The 20,879-nt window shown below is 36.7% G+C and overlaps 1 protein-coding gene across 3 annotated transcripts in view; it reads right to left on the bottom strand.

Moving 5' to 3' along the window:
* Positions 1–20,879, bottom strand: part of MON2 (MON2 homolog, regulator of endosome-to-Golgi trafficking) — a 117,349-nt gene that overhangs the window by 50,827 nt on the left and 45,643 nt on the right. For all 3 annotated transcript variants that reach the window (XM_049625887.1, XM_049625888.1, XM_049625889.1), the window contains exons 11-17: positions 18,776–18,929; positions 12,437–12,669; positions 10,270–10,351; positions 9,520–9,704; positions 8,243–8,355; positions 502–606; positions 65–145 (exon numbers count right to left, since the gene is read on the bottom strand). In XM_049625887.1, the coding sequence (XP_049481844.1) occupies positions 65–145; positions 502–606; positions 8,243–8,355; positions 9,520–9,704; positions 10,270–10,351; positions 12,437–12,669; positions 18,776–18,929 (953 nt within the window). The remainder of the gene's footprint in view (positions 1–64; positions 146–501; positions 607–8,242; positions 8,356–9,519; positions 9,705–10,269; positions 10,352–12,436; positions 12,670–18,775; positions 18,930–20,879) is intronic.

The raw sequence follows: 20,879 nt of genomic DNA, 5'->3' as shown, positions 1-20,879 counted from the left end.
CAATTAAATGTAACATATGAACATATTGAGAAGCACAAATTCAGTAAGACTAACTACAGCTTACTGTACTGGGTCCTTCTACAGCTCTCCCAGGTTTCAAGGCACCACCACTACTAGGCTTTAATCCCAGAATCCATACAAGATGCTGTGAAATTAAAGAAAAAAAATAACTAAATTTGTAAAATTGTAAAAACCCTAATAACTAAAATTAAAAGTCATTAGTAACTCTTAATAACTAAAATTAAAATCAGAAGTAGGTTTCCAATAATTAAATTTAAATCGGTAACTGCTATTCATATAAAATACTTAAAACACCAAGCATAGGCAGAACTTAGGCCATTAAGAGAAGCCACATCTTTTTTCTTTTCCAACTTTTCCTTCTTCAAACTTACTGTCTATTCTTTAGGCTTCCCCAAACTACCAACAGGCATTGCTTAATTTAATTGGTAGCACCTAGATATAAAAAGAACACTGATCTTTGACTCAGAGCCTACAACATACCTGTAGGGTCGCCAAGACAAGTTGCCATGATGTTCCAAGAACAGCTCCATGGCAGTGTGCCAAGTTAAGTAAAGTCCTCATACACTGGATATTTTTGGAAGTGAGCTATATTTAAATAAATATATATTTGTAAGAATTGTTATGCATCCTTGTAAAGCAGGATTATCATATTCAAATATTTTTTTAAATAAAAAAACAAATATATTAAGAAAATAGGTGTGGATGGTTTGTATAGAACAAATTAATTTGCTTAAAAATTGTGTTACCATCATTATTATGATAATGTCAGTTGTCTTCTAAAGGTATCAATCATCCAAGTAAAATAAATAACTATAACAACAAAATCTGACAAACAAAAAGAAAGGTACAGGGGACAGAGTTAACAAGGCAGAGTAGTATAGGGACCCTGAGCTTGTCTTGTCCCTGAAACACAGCTAGATCAGCATCAAGACATTTTGAACAGAAATTGAATAAGAAATTGATCTCATGATAAATGCAACAATTTGCATAATATGAGCCAGAGAACTTGGCAGGAATGTCATGCAGAGGGGTGAAATAGGGGAGAGAAAAACCGTGGAGCTGCAGAGTAGGGTGCCATTTTCACAGAGAGAGGGCAGAGAAAGGGGGAGAGTGCAGAGCATCAGGATTGCTCAAGAAAAGCACTCCCCACCCCGACAGAAGCTGGAGAGAAAGAGAAGGAAAGAGTGAGAACACTCACAGGGAACTGGACAAAACATCTGTTCTCCAAAACCATTAATGGAGAGAGGGGAGAGGGTTTCAATACCACCAGGGTTCTATAAACAATGGAGCGCAATGTCTGAAGGTTCAGAGATCAGTGCCTGACGATGCTCCAGTGAGGAAGTAGGGCAAATCCCCAGGAGCAGGCAATGTGGACTGAGGGATCCATGTGCAACATGGAGAGAAGCGGTTCTCCTGTCTGGAGTGCGTTTGATAGAGGCTATCTGTCCTCCCCATCGGCAAAAGTCCCAGCGGACCCTGGAGAGCTGTCACGTTTACTGATAGTAGAACAAAGGCACCAGAGTGCAGCAAAACTGGCTGGGGTATGATTTACCAAAAACTCTGAGCCACTGCCACTGCATGATCGCACAAATATTTTCTGGGGAAAGCCAGCATCTGGTGATTGCTCAGCGAAACCCTCCCCCAGAGAATCAGTGCAGGTCAAAGATGAAGGTGTCTATGAAGTATGGGGTTTTGAAACACAGCCCCATCTGAGATAAAACTGTAGGGGCGCCTGGGTGGCGCAGTCGGTTAAGCGTCCGACTTCAGCCAGGTCACGATCTCGCGGTCCGTGAGTTCGAGCCCCGCGTCAGGCTCTGGGCTGATGGCTCGGAGCCTGGAGCCTGTTTCCGATTCTGTGTCTCCCTCTCTCTCTGCCCCTCCCCCGTTCATGCTCTGTCTCTCTCTGTCCCAAAAATAAATAAAAAACGTTGAAAAAAAAAAAAATTAAAAAAAAAAAAAACTGTGGAGGGAGGCATTACCTGGCAGGCAGACAGCTTGGACACAGACAGGGTAAAGGCAAGGAGCAGACAGAAGCCTGATACAAAGGAGGGGTACTTGATCACGCATCTGTGAGGGCACGAAATTCCTAATCCAGAGACTAGAGAGCTGGGTTAAGCTATTTTCACCCCTCGCCCATGCATTCGCAGACCAGGATTGACCCCACTGAGCTAAGCAGCACCACCAAGTGAAGAATACAGCTGATACACCAAGCCCTGCCCACCTGCATCCTCCAGAGACATCCCCCAGAAGACCAGCACAAATCCTCTCCACGTGCTTAGTCTACTGACCATAGAGTGCGTCAAAGTTTCAGTTCTAGGGGCGCCTGGGTGGCTCAGTCGGTTGGGCGTCCGACTTCGGCTCAGGTCATGATCTCGCGGTCCGTGAGTTCAAGCCCCGCGTCGGGCTCTGTGCTGACAGCTCAGAGCCTGGAGCCTGCTTCAGATTCTGTGTCTCCCTCTCTCTGACCCTCCCCCGTTCATGCTCTGTCTCTCTCTGTCTCAAAAATGAATAAACATTAAAAAAATTTAAAAAAAAGTTTCAGTTCTAGGGGAAACTGGATTTAACTTTATTCGGGTTTCGTTCTGTTTGCTTGTTTGTTGGTTTGTTTTCTTTGCTTCTGTTTTTGCTTATGCTGTTTTCTTTTTTCTTTCTTTTCTTTCTCTTTCTTGGATACATAAAGAGCAATTTTTATCCTATTTTATTCTATTATTAAACATTTTTTAATTAATTTAAAATTTTAATTTAATTTAAAAAATTTTACTTTTTTTCCCCTCTTTTTTCTATCAAACCTCTCTCCACAAGAAGACTGAAATACACCTAAGATCTGGCTTCCTTTATTTGATTTTGTTTTATTTTAATATTACTTTATTATTAACTTTTTTCTTCCTTCAAAATGACATGATGAGAAATTCACCCCAAAAGAAAGAAGAGGAAGAAATGATGGCCAGGATTTAATCAACACAGATATAAGTAAGACGGTCTGAACTAGAATTTAAAACCATGATTATAAGAATACTAGCTGGGGTTGAAAACAGAATAGAAGACACCAGGAAATCTCTTTCTGCAGAAATAAAAGAGCTAAAATCCTGTTAGGATGAAATTAAAAATGCTATAACCGAGATACAATCTCAAATGGATGATATGACGGCAAAGATGGATGAAGCAGAGCAGTGAATCCGTAATTCAGAAGATAAAATTATGGAAAATAATGAAGCAAAAAAAAGAGGGAAACAAAGGCGAAAGATCACCATACAAGACTTAAGAGAACTGAAAGATTTATTAAGGAGGAATAATATTCATATCATAGGAATCCCAGAAGATGAAGAGAGAGAAGAGGGGCAGAAGGTTTATGTGAGCAAATTATAACTAAAAACTTTCCTAATCTGGGGAAGAACACAGACATCAAAATACAAGAAGCACAGAGAACTCCCACTGGACTGAACAAAAACTAACCATCACCAAGGCATATTGTAGTCAAATTCACAAAATACACAGACAAGGAGATGATCATGAAAGCAGAAAGTGAAAAAAAAGTCTTTAACCTACAAGAAAAGACAGATCACGTTCATGGCAAATCTGTCCAAAGAAACTTGGCAGGCCAGAAAGGAGTGGCAGGAAATATGCAACGTGCTAAATTGGAAAAATATGCAGCCAAGAATTATCCAGCAAGGCTGTAATTCAGAATAGAAAGAGAGACAGAGTGGCCCAGACAAACAAAAACTAAAGGAATTCATGACCACTAAACTAGCCCTGCAAGAAATTTTAAGGGGGACTCTTTGGAGAAAAAAAATAAAACAAAAGAGACCAAAAGTAACAAAGACTAGAAAGGACTGGAAAATGTCACCAGAAACACCACTCTACAGGTAACACAGAGGCACAAAATTCATATCTTTCAATAACCACTCTAAATGTAAGTAGACTAAATCTTCCAATCAAAAGACATAGGTATCATAATGGATAAAAAAACAAGACCTGATCTATATGCTTACTACAAGAGACTCATTTTATACCTAAAGGCACCTGCAGATTGAAAGTAAGGGGATGGAGAACTATTTATCATGCTAATGGACATCAAAAGAAGGCCAGAGGAGCCATTCTTATATCAGACAAACTAGATTTTAAAACAAAAACTGTAACAAAAGATGAAGAAGGGCATTATATCATAATTAAGGAGTCTATTCACCAAGAAGATCGAACAATTGTAAATATTGATGCCAACTTGAAAGCACCCAAACACATGAATCAATTCATCACAAACATACAGAAAGTCATTAATAATAATACAGTAATAGTAGGGGAATTTAACACCCCACTCTAGCAATGGACACATCATCTAAGCAGAAAATCAACAAGGAAACAATGACATGCTGGACCAGATAGACTTAACAGATATATTCAGAACATTTCATCCTAAAGCAGCAGAGTACACATTCTTCTGAAGTGCACATGGAACATTCTCCAGAGTAGATCACATAATGGGACACAAATCAGCCCTCGACAAATACAAAAAGACCTATCTCATCCCATGCAGATTTTCAGATCACAAAGCTATGAAACTTGAAGTCAACCACAAGAAAATATTTGGGAAGATCACAAATACTTGGAGATTAAAGAACATCCTACTAAAGAAAGAATGGGTTAACCAAGAAATTAAAGAGGAAATTTAAAAAAGTACATGGAAGCCAATGAAAATGAAAACACGACAGTCCAAAGCCTTTGGGAAGTAGCAAAGGCCGTCATAAGAGGGTAGTATATAGCAATCCAGCCCTTCTTAAATAAGGAAGAAATGTCTCAAATATACAAATTAACCTTACATCTAAAGGAGCTGGAAAAAGAACAGAAAATAAAGCCCAAAACCAGGAGAAGGGAAATAATGAAAATCAGAACAGAAATCAATACTGAAATTAAAACAAACAAACAAACAAACAAACAAAAAAAGGGAACAGATCAACAAAACCAGAAGCTGGTTCTTTGAAAGAATTAATAAAAATAATCAGACTTACCAAAAAGAAAAAGGAAAGTACCCAAATAAATAAAATCACTAATGAAAACAGAGAGATCACAATCAATACTGCAGAAATACAAACAATGATTAGAGAATATTTTGAGCAACTGAATGCCAACAAATTGGGCAATCTGGAGGAAATGTATAAAGTCCTAGAAACATATAAACTACCGAAACTGGAATAGGAAGAAATACTAAATTTGAACTGTCCCATAACCAATAAAGAAATTCAATCAGTCATCAAAAATCTGCCAACAAACAAGAGTCCAGGGCTGGATGGATGTCCACGGGAATTCTACCAAACATTCAAAGAAGAGTTAATACCTATTCGTTTCAAGCTGTTCCCGAAAATACGATGGACAGAAAGTTTCCAAACTCATTCTATGAGGCCAACATTACCTGATTCCAAAACCAGACAAAGACCCTACTAAAAAGGAGAATTATAGAACAATTTCCCTGATGAACATGGATGTGAAAACTCTCAACAAGATACTAGCAACCTGAATCCAACAATACATTAAAAGAATTATTCACCATAATCAAGTGGGATTTATTCCTGGGATGCAGCGGTGGTTCAATATCCACAAATCATTCAACGTGACACATCATATTAATAAAAGAAAGGATAAGAACAACATGATCCTGTCAATAGATGCAGGAAAAACATTTGACAAAATACTGCATTCTTTCGTGATAAAAACCCTCAAGAAAGTAGAGATAGAAGGAACACACCTCAACATCATAAAGGCCATATGCAAAAGACCCACAGCTAATATCATCCTCAATGTGGAAAATCTGAGAGCCTCCCCCCAAAGGTCAGACACATAATAGGGATGTCCATTCTCACCACTATTGTTCAACATAGTACTAAAAATCCTAGCCTCAGCAATCAGACAACAAAAAGAAACAAAGGCATACAAATCGGCAAGGAAGAAGTCAAACTATCACTCTTCACAGACAACATGATACTCTATGTGGAAAACCTGAAAGACTCCACCAAAAAAATGCTAGAACTGATACATGAATTCATAAAGTCACAGGATATAAAATCTACATACAGAAATTGGCTGCATTTCTATACACCAATAATGAAACAGCAGAATATCAAGGTATCGATCTCATTTACAACTGCACCAAAAATCATAAAATACCCAAGAATAACCCTAACCAAAGAGGTAAAAGATCTGTATGCTGAAAACTATAGAAAGCTTATGAAAGAAACTGAGAAGAGACAAAGAAATGGAAAACATCATGCTCATGGGTCAGAAGAACAAATACTGTTAAAATGTTAATAATACCCATAGCAATCTACACATTTAATGCAATCCCTACCAAAATAACACCAGCATTCTTCACAGAGCTAGAACAAACAATCCTAAAATTTGTATGGAAGCAAAAGACCCCAAATAGCCAAAGCAATCTTGAAAAAGAAAACCAAAGCTGGAGGCATCACAATCCCGAACTTCAAGATGTATTAAAAAGCTGTAGTCATCAAGAGAGTATGGTACACGAAAACAGACACATACACATACACCATTGGAACAGAATAGAGAATCCAGAAATGGACCCACAGATGTATGGCCATGTAATCTTTGACAAAGCAAGAAAGAAAATGCAATGGAAAAAAAAGTCTCCTCAGCAAATGGTATAGGGAAAACTGATCAGTGACATCCAGAAGAATGAATCTGGACTGCTTTCTTACACCATACACAAAAATAAACTCAAACGGATGAAAGACCTGAATTTAAGACAGGAAACCATAAAAATCCTAGAGGAGAAAACAGGCAACAACCTCTTTGACCTCGGCCACAGCAATTCCTTACTAGACATGTCACTGGAAGCAAGGGAAACAAAATCAAAAAAGATCTGTTGGGACCTCATCAAGATAAAAAGTCTGCACAGCGAAGGAAACAGTCAACAAATCTAAAAGGCAACCAATGGAATGGGAGAAGATATTTCCAAATGACATATCAGATAAAGGGTTAGTATCCAAAATCTATAAAGAACTTATCAAACTAAAAATCCAAAACACCAATAATCCGGTGAAGAAATGGGCAGAAGACATGAACAGACACTTTTCCAAGGAAGACATCCAGATGGCTTACAGACACATGAAACAATGTTCAACATCACTCATCATCAAAGAAATACAAATCAAAACCATAACGAGATACCACCTCACATCTGTCAGAATGGCTAAAATGAACAACAGGTGTTGGCAAGGTTGAGGAGAAAAGGGAACACTTTTGCACTTCTGGTGGGAATGCAAACTGGTGCAGCCACTCTGGAAAACAGTACGGAGATTTCTCAAAAAAATTAAAAATAGAGCTACCATACAATCCAACAATTGCATACTAGCTATTTATCCAAAGGATACAAAAATGCTGATTTGAAGGGGCACATGCACCCCAATGTTTACCACAACACTATCAACAATAGTCAAAGTATGGAAAGGGCTCAAATGTCCATTAACTGATGAATGGATAAAGAAGACGTGGTATATATAGGGGCACATGAGTGGCTCAGTCGGTTAAGCATCCGATTTCAGCTCAGGTAATGATCTCTCAGTTTGTGAGTTCGAGCCTCTCTCAACAGCTCAGAGCCTGGAGCCTGCTTCGGATTCTGTGTCTCCCTCTCTCTCTGCCCCTCCCCTGCTTGCACTCGGTCTCTCTATCTCTCTCAAAAATAAATAAACATTAAAAAAAAATTTTTTTTAAAGATGTGGTATATACATACAATGAATATTACCCAGCAATCAAAAAAGAATGAAATCTTGCCATTTGCAACAACATGGATAGAACAAGAGTATACTGTACTAAGTGAAATAAGTCAGACAGAGAAAGACAAATACCATATGATTTCACTCATGTAGAATTTAAGAAACAAAAAAGAAAAATATAGGGGTAGGGAATGAAAAATAAGATAAAAATAGAGATGAAGGCAAACCATAAGAGACTCTTAAGTATAGAACAAACTGAGGGTTGCTGGAGAGGTGTTGGATGGGGGGAATGGACTAAAGGGGTGATGGGCATTAAGGAGGGCTCTTGTTGGGATGAGCACTAGGTGTTATATGTAAGTGATAAATCACTAAATTCTATTCTTGAAACCATTATTACACTACATGTTAACTCACTTGGATTTAAAAAATAAAAAAAGAAAGGTATAATAATTTTGCTGGGTAGTTAATTGGTAACTAAGGTAAGAAAAGTCCTTCACCATTACTGTTCCTTGAGGCTGGACTGCCAGAGGTTGACCAACTGCCACAACTTGCTGGTGAGATTCACTTGATGGACTTATCATCATAACACTTTGGCCCTGAATGGAATATGCTAGAACACAAAGGAAAGCTTAAATAATTAAGATATACTTTTCACATTATTCAAAGTAATGTTGTATTTTAAAACATTAATCTGATTCAACTAAGTTCAACTATGACACTTACGCAGTTACCTATCTATATGCAAACATTTTTGAAATTCAGGAGGTATAAAAACCAATATAATTTAAGCAAATTTTAAGTAATTTTCTAGATAACTTTTTAAAATTATAAAACTTAGGTATACTTTTTCACAAGCAAAATAGAATTAGGACACATTGAGTATTTTAACATATATTCCCAGTAAACTTTTATAGTTAAAGTTAGATGTCAAATCTCACATCTTCAGTCTGAAAACTAAATACCATCTTGAAATATATTTTTATTACATGTAACAAACTTGAGTGTTTTCAAAGTATTGAACAAGAAAAAAAATATCTGAACGTTAAAAGCAGCATTACTGTTCTACTAGTTCGTTGAAAAAAATAAAAACAAAAACAAACAAAAAAACACCACTACTTTTTTTTATTTTTTTTAAGTTTATTTATTTATTTTAAGTAATCTCTAGACCCAATGTGGGGCTCAAACTCATGACCTCAAGATCAAGAGTTGCACGTTTCACTGACTGAGCCAGCCAGGCACCCCAAACCACCATTTCAACAGTATGATATAGTTTACAACAGACTTCCAGATTTATTTTCTTTTAAAAAATTTTTTTAATGTTTATTTATTTTTGAGAGAGACAGACAGTCAAAGCATGAGTGGGGAAGGGGCAGAGAGAGATGGAGACACTGAATCCAAAACCGGCCCCAGGCTCTGAGCTGTCAGCTCAGATCCCGATGCTGAGCTCGAACTCACAAGCCATGAGATCACAACATGAGCCGAAATTTGATGTTTAACCATCTGAGCCACCCAGGCACCCTGGAGATTTATTTTCTTTTATCCTCACTATTACTGTTGAAAATTGGTATTATACTCCCTGCACCCCCATTGTTTTAAAGAGATGGAAAAAATTTAAGCTCTGGGTCGCAGACCCAGAGAAGTCTGCAGACTTCTCGCAGAGGTCATAGTCAGAGAGTAAAACAGGTAGGCTTGAACTAGGAATTTCTATAATATTTTCTCTACATAATGTCACATCACTAGATGAAAAAAAACTCCGAGTAAGCTGAAGTCTTACATTTGTTGGAAAGTGTGGCTGCGGTGGTGGTATTCAGCACAGTAAGAGCATAATGGGGGGGCAGGGAACCTTTGCATATTGCAGTTATAAAGGCGTCTCTTGAAGTTACAAGGCCCAGTCTTCCACAAAGAGCAGCCATAGTCAGTTCAGCTTTTAAAATATTCTCAGTGGCAGCTTCATCTGTGCTGAAAAGATAAAGTATTGTATTTAATATGATTATGTTTAATTATACTGCAAACATGATGTGCAATTAGGTATTCAGTGGAGTTTTAAGAAAATCTATAGACAAATAACAGCAAAATATACTTAAGGAACTTTAACTAATCAACATAATATCTGAAAATCTGAATTGGGTGAAAGCAATATATAATACATATTTCATTATTGAAGAAAATGGTGAAGAAAATGGTTAACTTAAAATATCAAGCATTTTAAAATCAGTAAAATCTGCCATTCTGGAAAACAAATCAAAGTTACTGATAATCATCATCACTGTAAAAGTAGTAGTAAGGCTTGAAGTGAAAAAAAAATTCTGTAATTTTAGGACTGGATTTTCCGTTAAAACATTATGACAACTACTCTGGTGGGGAGCAGGGCAAGAATAGGAGGAAGGGGGGAGGTGGCAGAAAAAGAATAATGTCCAAAAACTAATATTAAGAAATAAATCTTAAGACAAATTGAAGTAACAATTTTAATGTTTGTTTCTTATTAACTGTCACATGCAATATAAAAATTATAAAGACTTAATACCTGGCATCAAGAAGGAGAGAGAGAGCAGCAAGTAAACCACACCAGCAGGCATTCACCATTTCTTCCCAAACAGCTCTACTGACTTAAATGACAAAAACACACAATACTTCATGATAACATAGTATTTGACAAAATGCTATTCTAAAACCTCCCTAGTCATATGATGATACATTATATATTCCATCAACAACTCAATTATAATACTAAAATCTATAATATTTAAAATATATTTGAATCAATGAAAACTTAAAAACCACACCAGAGTTTCAGAATTCAAAAAGTTAACTGACTGGTGTGTGTGTGTGTGTGTAATGTCAGGTCCTTTTCCCTTCCCCTTCATTGGGACAATCTTTCAGCCTCTGTGATCAGCTAAGAGTGATCAGCTGGTTCAGCCAGGAGATTGGTGACACACACACACACACACACACATTGGGAATCAAGTAAATAAAGCGAATCCACTGAATAAACTGGGACCAAGTTTTCACTGTTGGAGAAGGTAATTACAAACATGGAAAGTTGAAAATAAACCTTGTGGTATTAAACCAGAACTGGAGAAACCTCATTTACACAGACATTTTTAGACAGGCATTTTTAAAATGTAGAGAGATGTATGCTTGTGTGTGCATGTGTATGCGTGCATTTCTTTTTCAAGTAGTAAAAAGCACACTAGTGCCCATGTGTTAGTTTCCAAATACTATTCTAAACTAAAAGAAGCTAGGGCTCCTTAGATAAATAACTGAATCCTGGGCTTGGCAAGAAAAATCAAAGATGAGTTTAGAACATTTTGTTGTGTCAGATAGTAAGGTAGAGGTCAGAAAATGACAAAAGGACATAGTGACCAGTTTGAAAGGGGTCCCACTGGCAATGTCAGGAACAATCTGAGTGTTAAACCAAATAATGATAATCATAGATTGCAACCCTTCAATAAAATAAAATTCCATTCTGCCATTCTGGGGGAAAAAAAAATCAAAGCAACTGATAACCATCATCACTGTAAAAGTAGTAGTAAGGCTTGAAGTGAAAAAAACATTCTGTAATTTTAGGACTGTATTTGCCATTAAAACATCAGGGCAAGAATAGCAGGAAGGGGGGAGGTGGCAGAAAAAGAATAATGTCCAATATATAAAAAATAATATAAATAAATCTTAAAAAAATAAATGGGAGAGAAGGAAAAGCTCTCTTTTATATTTTAGATTAGTCTCAAAATATTTCTCCACAAAAAGTTCATAATTATTCTTACATTGAAGAAACCAGCCAGACATATTAACCAAATGGTAACATTACCAATAATGAGACATGCTGACACTGTATGCTCCTGACATGTTGATACCCTAAGTATAATGCAGCAACATTTCTATGGTAAAAATGAATAAATTGAATCTAATTATGAGGAAGCAAAAGACAAACCCAAACTGACTGAGCTACCCTTCAAAAGGGTCAAGGTCATATAAAACAAGAAAAAACTAAGGACATGTTCTAGATTAAAGGACAGTATAGCAACATGAAACTAAATTCAACAGGTAATCCCAGAACATAAAAGACCTCATTGGGAGGCACCTGGGGGGCTCAACTGATTAAGCCTCTGACTCTTGGTTTTGGCTCGGGTCATAATCTCATGGTTCATGAGTTCAAGTCCCGCATGAGGCTCTACGCTGACAGTGCAGAGCCTGCTTGGGATTATCTCTTTCTCTCCCTCTATCTGCCCCACTCTGGCTCACACTGTCTGTCTCTCTCTCTAAAAAAAGAAAACAAAAACAAAAACACAAACGAAAAGGAAAAGGAAAAGGAAAAGAAAAAGGAAAAGAAATAGAAAAAAAGACATCATTGGGGCAACTGGCAAAATTTGAATGAGGTCTCAAATTAGATAATACTGGGCTAATGCTAAATTTATGATGGGACTGTACTATAGTTATATAGGAAACTGTCCTTATTTTTTAGAAAACACTGAAGTATTAAGGGGAAATTGGGCATCATGTCTGCAACTTATTCTCTAATAGTTAAAAAGGTAAAAAGTATAGTGACAAATATAAATACAATTACACAAATATGGTACTGTTAACAACTGGGAAATCAGGGTGAAGGACATATGGGAACTCTAGTATCTGTGCAACTTTTCTGTAAATTTCAAATTATTTCAAAATAAAAGTTAAAAATACATCACATATACCTATTTCCTTATCCATTTGGTCTGACGTTGACGGTGATTCTTGCCGTTCTGATGACTGTGTTGGTGAAGAAGCTGCTTCAGTGGTAGTCTGACATTCTGTTTCCACCTCTCCTAACTCTCCTTCAATCATACTAGTGATTCCACGTACAAGGTCTAGCAAACAGTGGAATGCCACAGACATAGCATAACCTTCTGGTATAGTTGGGGGCTCAACTTTGTCCAACATCTCTAGGCTGAAATTATGAGAAAATCAGAACACTAATTAAAAGCCACAATAATGAAAATACATGAAAGGACTTCCATAATTTGCAGTCTACAGAAATTAAGAGCAACAAACTGCAAAAGTGAATGGACATTACTGAGTTTGTGTTGTTCAGAGGAGGGCTCCCTTCTCAGTATTCTAAGAAACTGATTAGAAAAATTAAGGTCTGACCACTTCCATAACTAATTAGTTTAATAACTTACTTTTTTGCCTCTCCCCACAAGATGTGCCAATATTTTCATTAAATGTTGGCACTAGAAAAATAAAGACATGCAAAATAGTGTAAGACTAAATGGATTATAAAACCACTCAAATCTGACTAAGGTGCTTTCAAAGTAAGGTGCTATCAAATCAATCCTTTAAACGGGAAGATACTTTCACACCGAGAAAGTATTACTGTGAGATATCCAGCTTAGCTATCATCTCAGATACAATATGTCAACAGAGTAAGAATAATACTCAGAGCTTCAGTATGTCAAAGTCATATTTTAGAGCAGTTTCTACCCCATAGTTAAAACAAAGCTTTCAAAAGGGAAGATAAATCTTTTGTCTTAAATCATGGCAAATAAAGAGTTATGGTTTTAAGTTCCTTAAAACAGAAATCTGTCAAGATAAATCAATGGAAAAAGAACTGGTGGTACTGGAAAAACTGGATATTCATATGTAAATGAATGATGGTGGATCTACCTTGCACCATATACAAAAATTAACTCAAAATGTATGAACGACCTAAATGTAAGGGCTAAAACTAAAAACTCTTAGTTGAAAACCTGGGCAAAAATCTCCACAACCTCACATTAAGTACTGATTTGTTAGATATGATGCCAAAAGCACAAGCAACAGAAGAAAAAATAAATTGAATTCATCAAAATTAAAAAATATTGTCCTTCAAAGGATACTGTTAAGAAAATGAAAGGCAATCCACAGAATAGCAAATCATATATCTAATAGGGGACTAAAGAATATATAACACTTATAGCTAAATAATAATAAAAAATAAATAAAAAGGAGCAAAGGATCTGAAAAGACATTTCTCCCAAGATGATATATAAATGGCCAATAAACACATGAATAAGAAACTCAAAGTCATCAGTTTTTAGAGAAATGCAAGTTGAAATATGGTAAGATAACATTTAATATCCACTAGGATGGCTATGATCAAAAGACTATGACAATAATCAAAAGATAGTAATAAGCATTGCTCAGAATGTAGAGAAATCTGAACCCTCATATACTGTTGGTGGGAATGTAAAATGGTACAGTCTCTTGGGAAAATAGTTTGGCAGTTCTTCAAAAGTTAAACATCCACAACTACATGACCCAGCAATTCTACTCCTAGGTATATATCCAAGAAAAATGAAAACATATGTCTAAGCAAAAAAGTTACACACAAATGCTTACAGCAGCATTATCTCTAAAAGCCAAAAAGTGGAAACAACCCAAATGCCCATCAAATGATGGATAAACAAAATGCAGTACATCCATAAATCAGAATTATTTACCCACAAAAAGAAGTGAAATAGTGATATATCCTACAACATGGATGAACCTTCAAAACATGCTAAGTGAAAGCCTGAACAAAAGAATATTTATTGTACGATTACTTTTATATGAAATATCCAGAATAGGCAAATCAGTAGAGACGCAAGGTAGATTCATGGTTGCTAGGGGGTGGGGAAAGGGAGACTGAGCAATGACTGATAATGGGTAAGGGGTTTCTTTCTGGGGTGATGAAAAAGTTCTGGAATTAAATGGTAGTTACTGTTGTATATAGCTTTTGAATACAATGAAACCATAAATTATACACTAAGACTAAATTTTAGGTTTGTGAATTACATCTATACAATTGAAATCACTAAAGATTACAATAAAAAAAGTTAATAAAAGGGGTGCCTGGGTGGCTCAGTCAGTTAAGCATCTGACTCCTGATTTTGGCTCAGGTCATGATCTCATGGTTTGATGAGTTCGAGCCCCACATCGAGCTCTGCGCTGACTTTACAGAGCCTGCTTGGGATTCTCATATTCTCTCCCTCTCTCTGTCCCTCTCTCTCCCTCCCTCCCCTCCCCCCGCCCCTCCCTGGCTTGTGGTCTCTCTGTTTCTCTCAAAATAAATAAATAAACTTGAAAAAATTATTTAAAAAAATTAAAGTTAATAAAAGAGATTTCCTACTTCAAATCCTAAAAGTCCCTGAATCATAATCAAGACTGGAGGTAGGTAATTTATAAATAAATGCAAAACTCAAAGTAAATAGCTATCATTTGTTGTGCAATTACTCTTGGCCCGGGACTTTAAGGTATTTTTTTGGTGCATTTTGTCTTGTTTAAACTCCACACAAAACCCCTAAAAGACACAGATGATGAAACCAAGGACTATGGTGACACCGCTACCAATCAGCAGTTCTTAACCCAAGTCTGATTCTAAAGTCTATCAATTTAGGCCCTAGCATTTGCCGGCTCTGAGTATTTTAAAATTTAGGTATTCAATAAAAATATAAATACATTCTTGATCAAGAGATCTAAGCTCAAACAGCAAGGGTAAATTTTCTGGATTCAACTGTATAAAGCCACACATTAAGCCTATCAGCACTAATTGTTTTTTTCAGACAAATCTCTACTTTCAAAGAACAAATGATCTACTGTGAAAATGCATCTAAAACAGATAATATAATCCTAAATATCCAAAACTCCAATCCCCAAATTCTACGGTAAAGACTTTAAGTGCCAGAATAGTTAGGAGAAAAAAGGTGATTTATGTTTATTTATACCACAGCCTATAACATGGCCTACACTTTCTTACCTCAATATTTCAGGGCTACTTTATTAGAATCACTACATAAATTCCAGTTTTAGATAAAATGTAACTCGTTTATTTAAGTATTTTTAAATTTAGGTAAACTTGCAAAACTGTCACAAGCCCAACTTTGAAAGAAACCACAGTGTATTTAATCTGAAAGAATATGTCAACAATACTTAGGTCAAAACTACTTCTGAGGGCACCTGGGTGGCTCAGTCAGTTAAGCGTCCGACTTCAGCTCAGGTCACAATCTCATGGTTCGTGAGTTCGAGCCCCACATCAGGCTCTGTGCTGATAGCTCAGAGCCTGGAGCCTGCTTCAGATTCTGTGTCCCCCTCTCTCTCTGCCCCTCCCCTGCTCATGCTCTGTCTCTCTCTCTCTCAAAAATAAATAAACATTAAAAAAATTTAAAAAAACAAAACTACTTCTGTCTGTACATCACTTAAGTTTTCAAACGATTACATACTTAAAAAAGTCAATACATGAACAGAATACACAATCAAGATTTCCATTTTTACCTTCAAAGAAAATAGTAAAAATAACTTTATACTGAATCTCAAAACAAATGAATGAATAAAAGATGCCAATTCAACAGGGAAGCTTCAATGACAACATGCTAATTCATGTAAAGAGCACCCAATATTTTTTTAGCTATTTTTGATTTCAGAGGTGAGTAATCTCAGTGTTTATAGCACTAAAAAAACCTATTTACATGTTCCTTTAGAGATTTAGTCCTAGCTCTGTCTTCAAGTGAAATAATGTGCTATACTCGAAATGACAGTATTTAGTAGCAGAACTAGTTAAAATCAACTCTCTTAACTGACAAGGACTAAATTATCAACAAACAATTGGCCCTGGGGCTCCTTGGTGGCTCAGCTGGTGGAGCATCTGAGGTCAGGTCATGATCTCATGGTTCATGGGTTTGAGCCCTGCGTCAGCCTCCACTCTGACAGTGCAGAGCCTGCTTGGGATTTTTTCTCTCTCTCTCTCAATAAATAAACTTAAAAAAAACTATTTGCTGTTCTTTTAAAACAAAAAGAATAAATTAAACAATTGGTTTCAGGGGCCCCTGGGTGGCTTGGTTGGATAAGCGGCCAACTCTTGGTTTCAGCTCAGATCATGATCTCACGGCTTTGTGGGCTCGAGCCCGGCATCAGGCTCTGCGCTGGCACCATAGAGCCTGCTTGGGATTCTCTCTCTCCCCTTTTTCTCTGCCTCTCCCCTACTTATGCTGCCTCTTGAGATAAGGAAAGAAAGAAAGAAAGAAAGAAAGAAAGAAAGAAAGAAAGAAAGAAAGAAAGAAAGAAAGAAAGAAAAAAAGAAAAGAAAGAAAAATTAGACCATTGGTTTCTGACTTCCATTTTATTAATGAAAAAGCAATTCTTACAACTTTGCCAAGTAATTACTCTTTTGTCATTTGTTTTGATTTTTCTTCCTCAAGCACTCACTCTCTCCCTTTAGTTATGTATCTGTTCAATCTTCTATCCTCAGAGATCATTTCTGTCCCCATCTTCACCTTGGTCACTCTCTATCCCCTTAACTTGTCTTTTCTTCAAAGAATTAACCACTGGCAAGGTGATATTACATGTTTATTTGAGCCTTTATTGACTATCTCACTCACTAATACATAAGTTCCATAAGGGCAGCAATTTAGTTCGATGTTGGGGTTTTTTCAACTTATAAAATGAGGTGGGGAAGTGAATGAATCAGATTACTGTCTCCTTCAGTGCTAGAAATATGATTCTTTTAAATTTGATTCTCTAGTATACTTGCACCACTAGCCTTTATAGCAAGCAAAAGCTTATATGAGACTAGGTAACATTATCTTTTAAATGACTAAAAATAACAATGAATTTTAGTTAAATATTTCAGTCCTCTATGACTCCATGCTTTTACACTTTTAGGCAAAATAAAGCTGCACAGCAAAATATCATGATCATACAATGTAGACTGACACACCATATAAATTTATCATTTAAACTAGTCAGAGAAAAGGAGGTTGGGCAAATGAGTAAAGGGGTGTGGGAGACACAGGCTTCCAGTTCTTCTAGTCACGGAATGAATAAGTGACAAGAATAAAAGGCAAAGCATAAAGAATAGAGTCAATGATATTGTCACAGTGATGTAAGGAGTCAGATGGCAGCTACACTTGTGATGAACACAACATAATGCATAAACTTGTCAAATCACTGTATTATATTGTACACCTGAAACTAATGTAACGTGTACTATACTCACATTTTTTTAAAATGTTTATTTATTCTTGAGAGAGAGAGAGAGAGAGAGAGAGAGAGAGAGACAGTGTGAGCAGGGGAGGGAGAGAGAGAGAGAGAGACAAAAGCTGAAGCAAGCTCCAGGCTCTGAGCTGTCAGCACAGAGCCTGACACCGGGTTTGAACTCACAAACCATGAGATCATGAACTGAGCTAAAGTCGGACGCTTAACTGGCTGAGCCACCCAGGTGCCCCTATGCTCAAATTTTAATGAATGAATAAATAAATAAATAACCAAACAAACCAACAAACTAGTCAGAGACTCTGCTTCAAATCTTAAGTTTTGATTTACTGTCATCGGAATAGTATTTTAATTATACATACTAAGCATTCAAAAATGTATGAATTAACTGCTTCACAACAGCTGCAGCATTAAACCTATGTGGTGTTAACTGCTTTATCTCTGGAGCATAGCAGTTCACTTCGACTTAAGAAAAATAAACAATACACTGCCGACTATATATTTGTTAAACTGAAATAACTAATGATAATACAAATAACATATATGGTATCCATTAAACACTTCAAATTAATTAAACTAAAAGTACTGTATGTTAAACCCTAACAATGGAATTAGCTAAACAGTTAAAATAACTTTTATTACCTAGAGAATCCTGAAAGGTAAATATATCACTACTCCCATTTTATAGGTGAAGAAACTGAGATTTTTAAAATTAAAGAATTTGCTGCTGGTAAAGTCAGTATTAGAAGACCTAAGTCCAAAGGGTCTGAAATCAAGTCACATACTTAAATCAAAAAGCCATATAAAACAGATGACTCGGTCCTCAGGTAGAAAAATCACATTTTGTTTTATAATGCTATTAACAGGTCTACAAATAGACAAAAGAAAACAAACAAAATCCAATCCTTAGTAAAAATCTCAAAATATGGCCAAAAAAATTAGTTCTAAACTGTATTAGTAGGCTTAAATTCAAAATATAATGCAGAGAGAAACATTTTATGATAAAATATCCCCAACAACAATCATAAAATAAGGCTACTACTACTTACTAGGTGGCTTTTGCACTGCCTTGTACTGTTATAGTCAGAATAGGTATCCAAGTTCCTCTATATTCAAATGCTGGTAGCAAAGTAACACCTCCACCAATCCCCAACATTCCTGAGTTAGCTGGTGTTGAGACAGGGCCCCCTGAGTTATTATTTCCTATTAGATAAGGAGAAGAAAACAAAGATACCAATTTACTACTTAATTACAAATCAATGATATTAAAATATCTGTTCAATTAAAAAAAAAAAATTTGTTCTAGGGGCACCTGGGTGGCTCAGTTAGTTGAGCATCCAACTCTTGATTTTGGTTCAGTCATGATCCCAGGGTCATGGGATCGAACCTGGAATCAGGCTCCATGCTGAGTCTGGAGCCTACTTAAGATTCAATCTCTCTCTCTCTCTCTCTCTCTCTCTCTCTCTCTCTCTCTGCCACTCTCCCCAACTCCTGTTCTAAAAAAATTTTTTTTTAATTTGTTCTACAGGAATGGATACTGCACAAATAAATGAAGTTTATCAATCCTATTATGGCTATTACAGAGTCTCTCTGTCTTCCCAGAACACCATTTCCTTTTTTATTTTTTAGAGAGAGAGAGCACGAGCAGGGAATAAGGGCAGAGGGAGAAAGAGAGAGAATCTTAAGCCGGCTCCACACCCAGCATGGAGCTCAACACAGGCTCTCATGACCTGAGCTGAAATCAAGAGTCAGACACTTAACTGCCTGAGCACCCAGATACCCCACCATTTCCCTTTTTATAAAAAAAAAAGTACTAATTAGTAAAACTATTGACAAACTTTACAATATACTTTCTGTTAGACCACTTTTCACCATAGGTGAAAATAATGAATTAAAAGAACCATTAATCAGATAGTAAAAAGTAGAAGATAAAGAAGGCAAAGAGAAACTAGAAGTTGTATACTGATTTCCAAACAAGCTTAAATCAAGTTCACCCATTTCGTTAAAAGAAAGACTAACAGACCTCCTAAGATGGTGAACCAGACTATTTATTTATTTATTTATTTATTTATTTATTTATTTATTTTTAATTTTTTTTTTTTTAAACGTTTTATTTATTTTTGAGACAGGGAGAGACAGAGCATGAACAGGGGAGGGTCAGAGAAGGGAGACACAGAATCTGAAACAGGCTCCAGGCTGAGCTGTCAGCACAGAGCCTGACGCGGGGCTTGAACTCACGGACCGCGAGATCATGACCTGAGCCCAAGTCGGCCACTTAACCGACTGAGCCACCCAGGTGCACCCAGACTCTTTTTAAAGAGAGGCACAAAATGAAGACTCTTTTAAAATGAAGATAAACATCTAAAGTCTTATTCTTATGTGATTAGAGAAACTGAAAGTATACCAGAGAAAGAAACATATTCTGGAAAGAACTAAACACAGGGCTCCTGAATGGCTCAGCCAGTTAAGTGTCCAACTCTTGATTTCGGCTCAAGTAATGATCTCACGGTTTGTGGAATCGAACCCCAAGTTGGGCTCTGGGTTGACAGCATGGAGCATGCCTAGGATTCTCTCTCTCCCTCTCTGCCCCTCCCCTGTTGATGCACATGCTCTCTCTCTCTCTCTCATAATAAATAAATAAACATTAAAAAAAAAGAAAGAAAGAAATACGGTGCGTGCGTGGCTCAGTTGGTTAAGCATCCGACTCTTGGTTTTGGCTCCGGGTGTGATCTCTGGTTCATGACTTTAAGCCCCATGCCGGGTTCTGTGCTGATGATGCACAGCCTGATTCTGACTCTCTCTATCCCCCACCCCCCAAAATAAATGAATAAGCTTAAAAAAAAAAAAGAAAAGAAACACAATTGCCTCAATAAGACTGAATATTCCTTTTTTTTAAACTTTTTCTTATGTTTATTTTATTTTTGAGAGAGACAGAGCATGAGTGGGAGAGGGTTAGAGAGAGACACAGAATCCCAAGCAGGTTCCAGGCTCTCAACTGTCAGCACACAGCCCAATGCAGGGCTCAAACCCACAAACCATGAGATCATGACCTGAGCCAAAGTTGGGCACTTAACCAGCTGAGCCACCCAGGTGCCCCGAGATTGAATATTCTTTAAGTGAAAGTCTTTACTATCAACACATTTAGGTAATTCA

This window comes from Panthera uncia, chromosome B4, assembly GCF_023721935.1.
Source record: "Panthera uncia isolate 11264 chromosome B4, Puncia_PCG_1.0, whole genome shotgun sequence".
Lineage (NCBI taxonomy): Eukaryota > Metazoa > Chordata > Mammalia > Carnivora > Felidae > Panthera > Panthera uncia.
Note: the sequence above shows the minus strand (reverse complement) of the source record. Positions and strands in the feature narration are given on the sequence as shown.